General features: G+C 49.7%; 1 protein-coding gene and 2 non-coding genes across 3 annotated transcripts; 1 reads left to right on the top strand and 2 right to left on the bottom strand.

Moving 5' to 3' along the window:
- Window positions 1-2,068: 2,068 nt before the first annotated feature.
- Window positions 2,069-3,580, bottom strand: LOC135559697 (uncharacterized). Its single transcript, XM_065000496.1, has one exon. The coding sequence runs from the start codon at window positions 3,513-3,515 to the stop codon at window positions 2,145-2,147; it is 1,371 nt and encodes a 456-aa protein (XP_064856568.1). The 5' UTR covers window positions 3,516-3,580; the 3' UTR covers window positions 2,069-2,144.
- A 3,148-nt stretch (window positions 3,581-6,728) lies between these two features.
- On the top strand, window positions 6,729-6,800 carry trnap-ugg (transfer RNA proline (anticodon UGG)). Its single transcript has one exon. It is a non-coding gene; the product is annotated as a tRNA-Pro (tRNA).
- Window positions 6,801-7,219: 419 nt separating this feature from the next.
- trnai-aau (transfer RNA isoleucine (anticodon AAU)) lies at window positions 7,220-7,293 on the bottom strand. The gene has a single exon. It is a non-coding gene; the product is annotated as a tRNA-Ile (tRNA).
- Between the last annotated feature and the right edge of the window lie 9,040 nt (window positions 7,294-16,333).

The following is a 16,333-nucleotide window of genomic DNA, read 5'->3' as shown; positions in this document are numbered from 1 at the left end:
CCATACATGTATGTATATACAGTGGGGAGAACAAGTATTTGATACACTGCCGATTTTGCAGGTTTTCCTACAAAGCATATATAAATAAATGTGGGACTCAAAAAAAGGGCCAAAATGCATTGCTGCAATAACTTTAAAAAGATTGTTCCAAAGTTTGCCCCCCAAAAGTGTATTTTCTTATGAATGAAGTAGCACAAAAATGTGGGCCTTTTCCTACAAATGAATTGGAACAAAAGTTGGTGTATTCTTACATGAATTAAGCCACACAAAAACGGTGAAATACTTTTTGTACATATTTGCACAAATCGAGTGTGAGATTGTGTTGGAATAGTGGGATGGTAGAATACAAAATTGTAGCTAGGTTACTGTATCTAGCTAGCTACTGCCACAATTCAGCTTTAGTCAGGCAGCACCAAAGATTTTTTAAACTAAATATCTATCTCATTGTTCTATCTGTGGCAGCACTCTCCGCAGAGCCGTCAAAAAGCGTATTAGCTGGCTGGTCTACTGGCTGGTCTGCTGGCTAGTCTGCCAGCTAGTTAGCATACGGTGTCTCGAGGGTGGCCTACAGGCAGGAACGCCCTGTCTACCCTGATAAACGAATGTGGTGAGTTCGCACAGGCGTCTTTTTATGCCTGTTAGGTTACTATAGCAGGTACACCAAATATAATTGAAATATACTGTAGTGACCTGACTAGATCATAAATGAACAATTGTCCAGACAGAGGCTTGAGTTTGCGAATTGACGGTTTATTGAACCAACTTTACACAGGCTACTGTTTGGGCCGTAGCACACGCCAAATAGATGACAGATAACCCACAAGCCAATCGTGACCTTCCCTTGTGAAGCCCAGACGTAAGAGAGAGAGAACAAAGGCTGAACCTGGTCTTAACTTCCAATGCCCAACCCCCCTCCACGCCACTCCGCCAACCACCAGGATGCCCGGCATCAGAACATTCCAGGCATTCCCGTGATTGGCAGATAGCAGGTTGATTGACATGTCGGACCCCGCGAACACCGGGTACTGGTCAGTACAACACAACCACCTCCTAGCCTAGCACATAACACACAGCTGTCTGTGCGGGTCGCTACACAGCCCCCCCACCACAAAGTCCCTCGTCCCCGAGGGAACAAACAAAGTCTCTGAAGCGACCCGGAGGTCTCCTTTGCCTGCGTGGCCGTGATGGTCGCAGAGTGCCCCTCTGGGAACCAGGGGATGAAGGCAGGGATATGGGGGACAAGGAAGCGGGAACGGGTAATACAGTCCGTGGTTCTGGGGAACCACGCGGTGACACAGGGGGGGAGACAGGGGGAGTGGGCTGTCTGGAGCCTTGTCTGCGGCACCTGAGGGTGGGTGCCTGGAGAATGTCATTGCCAGAGAGGGGAATTGTGGGGTTCCTGGGGTTTGGGGAGAAGAGGCCCCTCTGTATGGGGCTAACCTGTCCCGGTGCAGTGCCACCTTTCTCCCCCTGGGAGGAAGCTGCACCCGGTACACAACCTCCCCTACCCTCTCCAGGACACTGCAGGGTCCCACCCAGTGACTGTCCAACTTGGGGCATCTGCCTTTTTTCCTTAGGGGGCTGTAGACCCAGACCAGCTCCCCAGCCACAAAGTGCCTTCCCCGGGTGTGCACGTCATAGTTCCTTTTCTGCCTCACACCTGCATTCACCAGCTGCTCTCTGGCGAAGGTGTGGGCTGTCTCAGGCGGTCCTGGAGTCTCCGGGCATACTCCGGCCCCGGAGGAACATGAGGGCTATCCAGGGGCCGACCAAACGCCATCTCCGCAGGGGTGCGGATCTCTCTCCCCAGCATGAGGAGGGCAGGCGTGCAGGAGGTGGAGTCTTGGACAGCGGAGCGGCATGCCATGAGGACCATAGGCAGGTGCTTGTCCCAGTCACGCTGGTGTTTGGAAGAGACGATGGCCAGCTGCTGTCCAAGCGTTTTGTTGAAGCGCTCCACAAGGCCATCACTTTGAGGATGGAGAGGAGTAGTGCGGGTCTTGTGCATGCCCAGCCTCTCACACATGGTGGCGAACACACGGGACTCAAAGTTTCTGCCTTGGTCGCTGTGGATGGACTCTGCAGCTCCAAACCTGCTGAACATCCCCGCTGTCAGGGCGTCGGCGATGGTCTCTGCCTCCTGGTCAGGCAGAGCATAGGCCTCGGGCCATTTTGTGAAATAGTCCATGGCCGTGAGCACCCAGCGGTTTCCACTGTCTGTGGTGGGGAACGGCCCAACTACATCCACTCCCACCCTCTCCATGGGAGCCCCCACTGGGAACTGTTGGAGCTGAGCATGAGAGCGGCCTGGGGGCCCTTTCTCGCTGTGCAGTTGTCACAGCGGCGACAAAAGTCCTCCACATCCCTCTTGTGCTGCCCCCAGTAGAAGCCCTGACGGAGACGGCGCAGTGTTTTTGTGACCCCAAAGTGTCCAGTCCCCACCCCCCATGAGTACTCTGGAGCACAGCCTCCCGCAATGCTTTTGGGACCACCACCTGCCACCTCTCCTCTCCCGTAGCTGACTCCTTCCATGCCCGCTGTAGCACGCCATCAGCCAGCCGCAGTCTCTCAAACTTCGACCACAACCCTTTGGTCGCGAGTGAGAGCGCTGTCACCTCTTCCCATGGTGGCCTCACCTGCGCCTCTACCCACTGTAGCACTGGCTGTAGGTCTGTGTCCCGTCCCTGCTGCTGCCGCCATTCAGCCACGTCGACAGTCTGCAGCTCACAGCAGACAGGCCCGCTCGCCCGACACACTGTGGCACAGACACCCTCCTCTGCCCGCAGCTCTCTCTCCCGTCCCTCTCTCCGTTCACAGTGGCGGCAGCCGTCTGCAGTACAGGGCCGACGGGACATGGCGTCGGCGTTGGAGTGGCGTGCCCCTGCCCTGTGCACCACCGTGAAGTCATACGGCTGAAGCTCCTCCAACCAGCGTGCCACCTGCCCCTCTGGCTCTCTGAAAGACATGAGCCACTGGAGAGCAGAGTGGTCAGTCCTTACAGTAAAGGGCAGACCAGACAGGTAGTACTTGAAGTGTTTGACGGAAGCCACAACAGCCAAGAGCTCCCGCCGGGTGACACAGTAGCGGCGCTCATGTTTGTCAAATGTTTTGCTGAAGTACGCCACCACTCTCTCCCCCTCTGGCCCCACCTGGGCCAGCACCCCACCCATGCCCACATTGCTCGCGTCTGTGTCCAGGATAAAGGGCAAGGTGAGGTCAGGGGGGGCGAGCATGGGGGCCTCGATCAGTGCACGTTTCAGGGTGTTGAACGCCTCCTCACACTCCACTGTCCAAGTGAAAGCCTTGTCCTTCGGCAGCAGGCGGTTCAGTGGAGCAGCAATGCTTGAGAAGCCCCGTACAAACCTCCTGTAGTACGAGGCCAGGCCCAGGAAGCTCTTCAGCTGACGCTGGTCGGTGGGGGTGGGCCAGTCTCTGACAGCCCCTACCTTGTCCTCCATGGTGCTGATCCCCTCCTTCCCCACTCGGTGGCCCAAGAAGGACACCTCTCTCCTCATGAAGTGGCACTTCTCGGGGTGGAGCTTCAGACCTGCGGCAGCCACCCTCTCCAGCACACGCCGTAGCGCCCCAGGGCTGACTGGAAGGAGCTGCCATGGGCCAGGATGTCATCGAGGTATACCAGACACTGCTGTCGGGGGATGCCATCCAGCACCCTGTCCATCAAACGCTCAAAAGTAGCTGGAGCGTTGCACAGGCCAAAGCACAGGACCTTGAACTGCCAGTGTCCTCTGTTAGTGGAGAACGCAGTTTTGGCTCTGGCCTCTGGGGAGAGGGGCACCTGCCAGTAGCCGCTGCGGAGGTCTAGTGAGGAGAACCAGGAGGACCCCTAACCAGGTCCAGCGACTCATCGATACGTGGTATGGGGTATGAGTCCTTCCTGGTTACCTCATTCAGCCGCCTGTAGTCCGCACAGAACCTCAGCTTGCCCCCTTCTTCGGAACCATGACGACTGGCGCCGCCCAGGGCTGTCTGAGGGCTCAATGAAGTCTGCCCGCTGCATCTCCAACACAGCCTTGTCTGCCGCCTCCTGGCGTGCCAGCGGGATACGGCGGGGACGCATCTTGATGGGTCGAGCATCACCTGTGTCGATCTCATGCTGCACCAGATGGGTCTGACCCACCTCTTCCTCACTCAACGCAAAGCTGTCTCTGAATTCAAACAGCAACTGCCACAACCGTCCCTGCTGCTCGGGGTCAAGACCAACACAGTTCCTCCCCCATATCTCCCTCACTGCAGACAGTGTCCTCTCCTCTCCCATCTGGGGTAGCTGGGCTGGGGGGTGCGGCCCGGGCTCACAGAGGGCTGTGTCATGGAGGTAGCTGGGGGAATGTAACACACCGCCGTAGGTGACAGGGGGACTGGGGAAAAGTCACACACAGCTGTGGGGGAGGGCGCAGCCATGAGTCTCTGCTGCTTTAACTGTTGGAGTAAAGGGTTTGTTGGGTTGAGTGAATGTGACATTAGGGGGGGCCATGGTGACTTCCGTCCCTCCCTGGAAGCTCAGTGTGCCCCTATTTAGGTCTAACTGGCAGCCTGTGCTCCTAAGAAAGTCCAACCCCAGGATACAAGGGTCCTGCACAGCCGCCACCCACACAGGATGACGCACAGTCCTGCCCCTACTGTCAGAGTCATTATTCCCTTCCCTTTCATGGGTGCCAGCTCACCTGTGACTGTGCGGAGCTGCACAGTTGTAGGCTCACACTGAGTCCAACCTGGCACAATATCTGGCCTCACCAGGGTTACTGTGGACCCAGTGTCCACCAGGGCGGAGCAGGGCACCCCCTCCACAGTGACAGGGACATGACAAAAGTCCCCAACACAGGTCCGGCCCACCACAACAACAGGCTCCATCCGCTTGCCCTCGTCTGCTTCTGGGGAAGTGGAGCCTTGCTTCCCCGTCTGTGCCGGTGGGCTCCTCCTGAAGATGATGGTGGTTGGGATAGAAAGCCAGGGGTCCGCACTACCCGGTCTATGCGGACCCCGAGCCGTTTCCCTGAGCTCTGGGGACATGGGGCAATCTCGGCGCAGATGGCCTGGCTGGCCACAACCCCAGCAGACCCTGGGACCAGGGCTTGTGTTTCGTGCCGCCTGTAGCGACACAGCCCGAATGAGTTCTGTCATTTCGGCCACCCAAGCAGGCTTTTCCGGCTCCGGGCTGCTCTGCCCCCAGCTCGCACAGAGGGTGTGTCTCCCTGCACCCCCACCAAAGCCCCAGCTGAAGCCCCAGCCCACACCAGCTCCCTCTCCAAAGCCATCTCCAAGGCTGTCTGCAATGACTCAGGATGAGCCAGCTGGGTCTGTATGCGCAGCTCCGTAGGGGAGAGCGCCTGTATGAACTGGTCCCGTGCTAGCTCGCTCTGCACGGAGGGGGCATGTGAGCATATGCCCGCCGAGAGAGGCTCTCAATGTCATTAGCTAGCACCCGTAGAGGCTCTCCAGGCTGCCTGCGTCTATTCCTCAGTTCGGAGCGCAGTAGCCCGGGCTGTACACACTGTCCATAGCGCCTCCTCAGTGCTCCCACTAGAGCACCATAATCATGCCTGTCCTCGGGGCTAATCAATATCAAACAGGCCAGAGCTTCATCCGTGAGGCATAAAGCCAACTGCAGTGCCCTTTCTTCATCCGACCACCCCCTAAAATGAGCTAACAGTTCAAACTGAGCATGAAAAGCTTCCCAATCCGCCTTACCGGAATACTTTGGGGTCTTAACAGATACTGGGCGCCGCCATGTTTGTTTACATCCTGAGCCCCAGATTCCTCGTCACCCCGCGTCGACGTCGCCACTTCGGTCCGCCCACCAGAATCCGCGCGAAATACACTCGACGAAGCACTCATGCCCGCTTCAGCGGCCATCACTCTAACGTCCTCCCTCAAGCGGCCTCTGCGCTCCGACGCCCTGGCGATCTCCTCAGACAGAACCCCGACGTCCATTCACACGCACCTCCTTGGCCATAATCGTCCCCTACCTCCACCTTCACTTTGGATTCCTCGAAGCATTTTCAATCCCGTTCTCACCTACGGTAGCTAGCCACATAAGTCAGCTAGCTAGCTGGCTAACTTGTATCAACGTTTTTACTTCTGACACCAATGTAGTGACCTGACTAGATCATAAATGAACAATTGTCCAGACAGAGGCTTGAGTTTGCGAATTGACGGTTTATTGAACCAACTTTACACAGGCTACTGTTTGGGCCGTAGCACACGCCAAATAGATGACAGATAACCCACAAGCCAATCGTGACCTTCCCTTGTGAAGCCCAGACGTAAGAGAGAGAGAACAAAGGCTGAACCTGGTCTTAACTTCCAATGCCCAACCCCCCTCCACGCCACTCCGCCAACCACCAGGATGCCCGGCATCAGAACATTCCAGGCATTCCCGTGATTGGCAGATAGCAGGTTGATTGACATGTCGGACCCCGCGAACACCGGGTACTGGTCAGTACAACACAACCACCTCCTAGCCTAGCACATAACACACAGCTGTCTGTGCGGGTCGCTACAATACGTTGCAGAACGTTTAGAAACTCTTGAATATCTTGACACCAGGCGATAGATACATTTATGTTGTCTCTCCCTAGCAGCTATACAATCGGCTAGCTACGTTTTGTGTTGTGTGGCCATACCGAGGATGTATTTCGATTATTTTACGCATATTGTAAATATTCAATACCAATGTTTCAAATTGTGGGTTGTGTAAGTATAACTGAAGCGGCTCGTTGGTCTAGGGGTATGATTCTCGCTTTGGGTGCGAGAGGTCCCGGGTTCAAATCCCGGACGAGCCCTCATTTTCAGATTTTGTATTTTTTCGGTCAGTTCAAGTCACATTTTATTGGTCGCATACACATGTTTAGCAGATATTATAGTGACTATAGCGAAACGCGTGTGTTCTTATCTCCAACAATGCAGTAATATCTAACAACAATTCACAAAAGATTTATGGAGTCCCATTGCTTTAGGACCTGGTCAGGTGGTTTAAAAGCATGTCCCAGTATAGGTCACCAAGCAGGACAAATTCAGATTTAGTGTAATCTAGCTAGTACTCACTGAATTATATATTGATATGACAGATTGTAAAAATTCTTTGATGAATTGGTTAATACAGACATAGTTAGCCTACCCTTGTTCTCATTGTTTTCAAAATGCCGAGACGGGTACTTCATTAGATGGCCTCTGGCTATGGTAAAACTGTGGTAAAAGATACTGGCCAGTACGGGTATCGAACCCGCGACCTTCGCGTTATTAGCACGACGCTCTAACCAACTGAGCTAACCGGCCTTCCACACCCCAGCTGTTGTAGACGATATAGTGATAATCCGTGCAGCTACTGGAGGGTAGTTCTCACTAATCTATTCACCACTATAGCTAGGTTTCCACCCAATTGACAACAGATTTTCATGTGTATTTCAAAAATCCGCCTAGAAACAATGTGTGCATTTTCACACAGGTTAACATCAAAATTGTTGCAGATAAGAGGCTGTGCGTGATGACGTGTAACAAAAACATGTGAAATGGGTTTCCATCGCATTTTTAACTCACAAAAACATGGAGAAATATAGCGAGTGTGCCCACTCTGGTATTGGGACGTGTTCTGTAGCTCTGTTGGCTAGAGGGCACGTAGTAATAGCCTTCCCTACATGGTGGGATTATGGACAAAAGAGCAAGATTATTTTTATTTGTCAAACGGTAGCCAAGCATCGCTGATCATGTCTCCAGAATAAGAGCCCTCGATATTTATTTGAAAGAAGCATCAAACACATCACCGTGCACTTACACCACGATGTGAAGTCCATTATCATTTAATTAATCGGTAGCCTACTGCATGATTTGATTGCTTTCCAGACGAGTGGTAGTGGGAGGACCACACAATATGTCATCGCCTGACTTCAAATTTACGTCAATCGGATGGTTATTATATAAATATTTGTGCATAAAAGCTTTTCCAACGAAATGTCTCGAAAACTTAATTTTACCGACAAGAAAATATCCCACTTTGTCTAGTTTATTTTGTTTTGTCGACATTTGGAAAATATCAAGTCTGTTTACATTAGGCCTGTCATTACATTGTTTTTATCTGACAAAAAGGTTGGATGGAAACCTGTTTATGTCTGTAGTAAACCTGGCACCATCCCTACGGTCAGTAGGTGTAAAGTACTTAAGTGAAAAATACTTTGAAGTACTACTTAAGTAATTTTGGGGGGGTATCTGAACTTTACTTTGCAAATAAATTCATTAAAAATCCTACAAAGTGATTTTCAGGAATTTTTTTCTCATTTTGTCTGTCATAGTTGAAGTATACCTATGATGAAAATTACAGACCTCTCTCATCTTTTTTTAGTGGGAGAACTTGCACAATTGGTGGCTGACTAAATACTTTTTTGCCCCACTGTATATATATATATTTTTTTTGAATCCAAGATGGCGTAGCAGTCGGACGTCTTGTCGTGTCGTGTCCCTTGTAAATATATCGTTTTTTTACATATATATATTTTTTTTACATATTTTTCTTCGCATATCTTTTAAAACATTTTGCTAAACCTCAACTTCGAAATTACTCTCCTGCAACCCGCCTCACCCAATGTAGCGCGGATCTGCTTTTTTTTCTAAAGTACTTATATTTACTTCGGATCCGGAACCCCTCAACTGAAGCTAGCCAGCTAACTACCAGAAAATCATTGCTAGCGGTCATCAGCTAACTGGTCATCAGCTAACCTTTAGCTCGGAAAGCTCTCGCCAGTTCGAACAACGCGACTCTAACCAGGGCATAACGGACCTATTATTATTTATTTTTTTATCCCCGGATTCCCACCGCAAACGGAACATTTTCAGCTGGATCTTCACAACTAGCTAACCGCAACCCCGGATGATTACTCCTGGCTAGCGTTTCCATCCACTTAGCTTGAAGCTAGCCCGGCCAGAGCTCCTGTGCTACCACCGAAGCATACTCCTGGGCTAAAATATCCGGACCCACGACTGGTCTATCGATGTCACCGCATGAAGAGGCATAAACAGACTCACCCCATCGCGACGTCCCCCAAAGACCAACTTTCTAGCTCTTGCTAACTGCTAGCTTGTTTAGCCCCGGTCCGCTAACTGCTACCTTGCTCAGTCCCGGCCTACTAACTGTTAGCTTGTTAGCACAGGCCTGCTAACTGTCTGAATCGCCGCGTCCCCAGCCAGCCCAACCACTCACTGGACCCATATTTACTTTCAATCTCTTTTCGATTTTTAATTCGATTATACCTTCCGGTAACCTGCCTCACCCAATGTGATACGGAATCGCTATTATTTTAAATTTAATTAACCTCCAGAAGCTACCCAGCAAACTAGCTACAAGCTATTTAGTCATTGTTAGCCACTGCTAGTGGCTTTACCTTCTGCACAGCCAGCCAGTTTTTTTACCTGGATAATACTCGCCAGTCCCATCCACCGCTGCCCCCTGGACACTGATCACTTGGCTACATAGCTGATGCATGCTGGACTGTCCATTAATCACGGTACTCCATTCTGCTTGTTTATGTTTTATCTGTCGGCCCCAGTCGCACTCAGGCTCTGTGTGTAGTTAATCCGACCCTCCCTGCCTAGTCAACGCCATTTTACCTGCTGTTGTTGTGCTAGCTGATTAGCTGTTGTTGTCTCACCTACTGTTTAGCTAGCTCTCCCAATTCAACACCTGTGATTACTGTATGCCTCGCTGTATGTCTCTCTCAAATGTCAATATGCCTTGTATACTGTTGTTCAGGTTAGTTATCATTGTTTTAGTTTACAATGGAGCCCCTAGTTCCACTCTTCATACCCCTGATACCTCCTTTGTCCCACCTCCCACACATGCGGTGACCTCACCCATTACAACCAGCATGTCCAGAGATACAACCTCTCTCATCATCACCCAGTGCCTGGGCTTACCTCCGCTGTACCCACACCCCACCATACCCCTGTCTGCGCATTATGCCCTGAATATATTCTACCATGCCCAGAAATCTGCTCCTTTTACTCTCTGTCCCCAACGCTCTAGGCGACCAGTTTTGATAGCCTTTAGCCGCACCCTCATACTACTCCTCCTCTGTTCCGCGGGTGATGTGGAGGTAAACCCAGGCCCTTTAGCCGCACCCTCATACTACTCCTCCTCTGTTCCGCGGGTGATGTGGAGGTAAACCCAGGCCCTGCATGTCCCCAGGCACCCTCATTTGTTGACTTCTGTGATCGAAAAAGCCTTGGTTTCATGCATGTCAACATCAGAAGCCTCCTCCCTAAGTTTGTTTTACTCACTGCTTTAGCACACTCTGCTAACCCTGATGTTCTTGCCGTGTCTGAATCCTGGCTCAGGAAGGCCACCAAAAATTCTGAGATTTCCATACCCAACTATAACATTTTCCGTCAAGATAGAACCGCCAAAGGGAGAGGAGTTGCAGTCTACTGCAGAGATAGCCTGCAAAATAATGTTATACTTTCCAGGTCCATAGCCAAACAGTTCGAACTACTAATTTGAAAAATGACTCTCTCCAGAAATAAGTCTCTCACTGTTGCCGCCTGCTACCGACCCCCCTCAGCTCCCAGCTGTGCCCTGGACACCATTTGTGAATTGATCGCCCCCCATCTAGCTTCAGAGTTTGTTCTGTTAGGTGACCTAAAGTGGGATATGCTTAACACACCGGCAGTCCTACAATCTAAGCTAGATACCCTCAATCTCACACACATCATCAAGGAACCCACCAGGTACAACCCTAAATCTGTGAACAAGGGCACCCTCATAGATGTCATCCTGACCAACTGGCCCTCCAAATACACCTCCGCTGTCTTCAACCAGGATCTCAGCGATCACTGCCTCATTGCCTGTATCCGCAGTCAAACGACCACCCCTCATCACTGTCAAACGCTCCCTAAAACACTTCTGTGAGCAGGCCTTTCTAATCGACCTGGTCCGGGTATCTGGGAAGGACATTGACCTCATCCCGTCAGTTGAGGATGCCTGGTCATTCTTTAAAAGTCACTTCCTCACCATTTTAGATAAGCATGCTCCGTTCAAAAAATGCAGAACTAAGAACAGATATAGCCCTTGGTTCACTCCAGACCTGACTGCCCTCGACCAGCACAAAATCATCCTGTGGCGGACTGCAATAGCATCGAACAGTCCCCGCGATATGCAACTGTTCAGGGAAGTCAGGAACCAATACACGCAGTCAGTCAGGAAAGCTAAGGCCAGCTTCTTCAGGCAGAAGTTTGCATCCTGTAGCTCCAACTCCAAAAAGTTCTGGGACACTGTGAAGTCCATGGAGAACAAGAGCACCTCCTCCCAGCTGCCCACTGCACTGAGGCTAGGTAACACGGTCACCACCGATAAACCCATGATTATCGAAAACTTCAACAAGCATTTCTCAACGGCTGGCCATGCCTTCCGCCTGGCTACTCCAACCTCGGCCAACAGCCCCCCCCCGCCCCCCCCCCACGCAGCTACTCGCCCAAGCCTCTCCAGGTTCTCCTTTACCCAAATCCAGATAGCAGATGTTCTGAAAGAGCTGCAAAACCTGGACCTGTACAAATCAGCTGGGCTTGACAATCTGGACCCTCTATTTCTGAAACTATCCGCCGCCATTGTCGCAACCCCTATTACCAGCCTGTTCAACCTCTCTTTCATATCGTCTGAGATCCCCAAGGATTGAAAGCTGCCGCAGTCATCCCCCTCTTCAAAGGGGGAGACACCCTGGACCCAAACTGTTACAGACCTATATCCATCCTGCCCTGCCTATCTAAGGTCTTGAAAGCCAAGTCAACAAACAGGTCACTGACCATCTCGAATCCCACCGTACCTTCTCCGCTGTGCAATCTGGTTTCCGAGCCGGTCACGGGTGCACCTCAGCCACGCTCAAGGTACTAAACGATATCATAACCGCCATCGATAAAAGACAGTACTGTGCAGCCGTCTTCATCGACCTTGCCAAGGCTTTCGACTCTGTCAATCACCATATTCTTATCGGCAGACTCAGTAGCCTCGGTTTTTCGGATGACTGCCTTGCCTGGTTCACCAATTACTTTGCAGACAGAGTTCAGTGTGTCAAATCGGAGGGCATGCTGTCCGGTCCTCTGGCAGTCTCTATGGGGGTGCCATAGGGTTCAATTCTCGGGCCGACTCTTTTCTCTGTATATATCAATGATGTTGCTCTTGCTGCGGGCGATTCCCTGATCCACCTCTCGCGCAGACGACACCATTCTATATACTTCCGGCCCGTCCTTGGACACTGTGCTATCTAACCTCCAAACGAGCTTCAATGCCATACAACACTCCTTCCGTGGCCTCCAACTGCTCTTAAACGCTAGTAAAACCAAATGCATGATTTTCAACCGTTCGCTGCCTGCACCCGCACGCCTGACCAGCATCACCACCCTGGATGGTTCCGACCTTGAATATGTGGACATCTATAAGTACCTAGGTGTCTGGCTAGACTGTAAACTCTCCTTCCAGACTCATATCAAACATCTCCAATCGAAAATCAAATCAAGAGTCAGCTTTCTATTCCGCAACAAAGCCTCCTTCACTCACGCCGCCAAACATACCCTAGTAAAACTGACTATCCTACCGATCCTCGACTTCGGCGATGTCATCTACAAAATTGCTTCCAACACTCTACTCAGCAAACTGGATGCAGTTTATCACAGTGCCATCCGTTTTGTCACTAAAGCACCTTATTCCACCCACCACTGCGACCTGTATGCTCTAGTCGGCTGGCCCTCGCTACATATTCGTCGCCAGACCCACTGGCTCCAGGTCATCTACAAGTCCATGCTAGGTAAAGCTCCGCCTTATCTCAGTTCACTGGTCACGATGGCAACATGCGCTCCAGCTGGTGTATCTCACTGATCATCCCTAAAGCCAACACCTCATTTGGCCGCCTTTCGTTCCAGTTCTCTGCTGCCTGTGACTGGAACGAATTGCAAAAATCGCTGAAGTTGGAGACTTTTATCTCCCTCACCAACTTCAAACATCTGCTATCTGAGCAGCTAACCGATCGCTGCCGCTGTACATAGTCTATCGGTAAATAGCCCACCCATTTTTACCTACCTCATCCCCATACTGTTTTTTATTTTATTTTATGCTCTTTTGCACACCAATATCTCTACCTGTACATGACCATCTGATCATTTATCACTCCAGTGTTAATCTGCAAAATTGTAATTATTCGCCTACCTCCTCATGCCTTTTGCACACAATGTATATAGACTCTCCTTTTTTCTACTGTATTATTGACTTGTTAATTGTTTACTCCATGTGTAACTCTGTGTTGTCTGTTCACACAGCTATGCTTTATCTTGGCCAGGTCGCAGTTGCAAATGAGAACTTGTTCTCAACTAGCCTACCTGGTTAAGTAAAGGTGAAAAAATATATATATATTGTCTAAAGTTTTGGCAAAGTTGGTGGGGTTATATGGCAAAGTGGGTGGGGGCTAGGGTCAGTATGTTATATCTGGAGTACTTTTCCTGTCTTATCCGGTGTCTTGTGTGAATTTAAGTCTGCTCTCTCTTTCTCTCCTTCTTTCTCTCTGAGGACCTGAGCCCTTGGACCATGCTTCAGGACTACCTGCCATGATGACTCCTTGCTGTCCCCAGTCCACCCGGCCATGCTGCTGTTACAGTTTCAACTGTTCAGCCTGCAGCTATGGAACCCTAAACTGTTAATTTTTACTCTTGAGGTGCTGTCCTGTTGCACCCTCTACAACCACTGTGATCTCCACCCGGGACAGCCAGAAGAGGACTGGCCACCCCTCATAGCCTGGTTCTTCCTAGGTTTTTGCCTTTCTAGGGAGATTTTCCTAGCCACCGTGCATCTACACCTGCATTGCTTGCTGTTTGGGGTTTTAAGCTGGGGCTATATAAATTGATTTGATTTGATAGAGGACTGAGGGTCTTCCAAATATTGAAAGTGTGTAAATAGTTACCCATGTTATTTTGTAAATGTGTAAATGTTTGTTTATTTCATTTTTTTTCTCAATTTTGTTTGGGGGGGTTGTGTTAGAATACCATTTTGGTATTTTGTATATAGTTATTTGTTTCAAAATGTATACCTTCACCAATTTGGCCACTTGGGTACATTTGGGATACTTCTCTGATCTGGTGGACTCACTAAACACAAATGCTTTATTTTTAAATTATGTCTGAGTGTTGTAGTGGGACCCTGGCTATCCGTAAATGTAAATAAAAAACAAGAAAATTGTTCCGTCTGGTTTGCTTAATATAAGGAATTTTAAATTATTTGTAGTTTTGATACCTAAGTATATTTAAGCACTACATTTACTTTTGATACTTAAGTATATTTAAAACCAAATACTTTTAGACTTTTACTGAAGTAATATTTTACTGGGTGACTTTCACTTTTACTTGAGTCATTTTCTATCAAGGCATCTTTACTTTTCCTCAATTATGAGATTGAGTACTTTTTCCACCAGTGCCTACAGTGAAGCATGGTGGTGACAGCATCATTCTGTGAGGATATTTTTCAGTGGTAGGGACTGGGAGACTAGTCAGGATCGAAGGAAAGATGAACAGAGCAAAGTACAGAGAGATCCTTGATGAAAACCTGCTCCAGAGTGCTCAGGGCCTCAGACTGGGGCGAAGGTTCACCTTCCAACAGGACAACGACCCTAAGCACACAGCCAAGAAAACACAGGAGTGGCTTCGGGACAAATCTCTGAATGTCCTTGAGTAGCCCAGCCAGAGCCCAGACTTGAACCCAATCGAGCATCTCTGGAGAGACCTGAAAATAGCTGTGCAGCGACGCTCCCCATCCAACCTGACAGAGCTTGAGAGGATCTGCAGAGAAGAATGGGAGAAACTCCCCAAATACAGGTGTGCCAAGCTTTTAGCGTCATACCCAAGATGAGTCGAGTCTGTAATCGTTGCTTTAACAAAGTACTGAGTAAAGGGTCGGAATACTTACGTAAATGTAATTCAGTGCCACCCTATTATATACCCTATATATACAGCAGTATGTGGACAGCCCTTCAAATGAGTGGATTTGGCTATGTCAGCCACACCCGTTGCTGACAGATGTGTAAAATCGAGCACACAGTCATGCAATCTCCATAGACAAACATTGGCAGTAGAGTGGCCTGTACTGAACAGCTCAGTGACTTTCAACATGGCACCATCATAGGATGTCACCTTTCCAACAAGTCAGTTCGTCAAATTTCTGCCGTGCTAGTGCTGCCCCGGTCAACGGTAAGTGCTGTTATTGTGAAGTGGAAACGTCTAGGAGCAATAACGGCTCAGCCGCAATGTGGTAGGCCACACAAGCTAACAGAACGGGACCGCCAAGTGCTAAAGTACATATCACGTAAAAATCTCTGGAAGCACAAGAACTGTTAGTCGGGAGCTTCATGAACTGGGTTTCCATGGCAGAGCAGCCGCACACAAGCCTAAGATCATGATGCACAATGCCAAGCATTGGTGGGAGTGGTGTAAAACTCGCCGCCATTGGACTCTAGAGCAGTGGATGTGTTCTCTGGAGTGATTCATTATGCTTCACCATCTGGTAGTCTGACAGACGAATCTGGGTTTGTCGGATGCCAGGAGAACACTTCCTGCCCAAATGCATAGTGCCAACTGTAAAGTGTGGTGGAGGAGGAATAATAGTCTGAGGCTGTTTTTCATGGTTCGGGCTTGGCCCCTTAGTTCCAGTGAAGGGGAATCTTAACGCTACAGCATACAATGACATTCTAGATGATTCTGTGCTTCCAACTTTGTGGCAACAGTTTGGGGAAGGCCCTTTCCTGTTTTAGCATGACAATGCCCCCATGCACAAAGCGAATTCCATACAGAAATGGCTTGAGATCTGTGTGGAGGAACTTGACTGGCCTGCACAGAGCCCTGACCTCAATCCCATCGAACACCTTTGGGATGAATTGGAACGCCGACTGCAGGCCAGGCCTAATCGCCCAACATCAGTGCCCGACCTCACTAATGCTATTGTGGCTGAATGGAAGTAAGTCCCTGCAGCAATGTTCAAAACATCTAGTGGAAATGCTTCCCAGAAGAGTGGAGGCTGTTATAACAGCAAAGGGGGGACCAACTCCATATTAATGCTCACGATTTTGCAATGAGATGTTCGACAAGCAGGTGTCCACATACTTTTTGTTCATGTAGTGTATATATAGTAATGCTCAATTTTTCAGGTAATATGTTAAAAGATGGTTTAATGTTTAATCTAATGTTTTGTAAACAAGAATATTGTGTCAGCAAGACAGGGTTCTTATTCACCAACCTTTATGCAGGTTAAATGACATCTCCATATTACCAGGGATTCATTCAGAGATGAACCTAAATCAGG

This window comes from Oncorhynchus nerka, linkage group LG14 (genome assembly GCF_034236695.1).
Source record: "Oncorhynchus nerka isolate Pitt River linkage group LG14, Oner_Uvic_2.0, whole genome shotgun sequence".
NCBI classification, from domain to species: Eukaryota; Metazoa; Chordata; class Actinopteri; order Salmoniformes; family Salmonidae; genus Oncorhynchus; species Oncorhynchus nerka.
Note: the sequence above shows the minus strand (reverse complement) of the source record. Positions and strands in the feature narration are given on the sequence as shown.

Excerpts from the sequence above, each read along its gene's own strand:
- LOC135559697 (XM_065000496.1), bottom strand. The coding sequence starts at position 3,515 with ATGAGGAGAGAGGTGTCCTTCTTGGGCCACCGAGTGGGGAAGGAGGGG.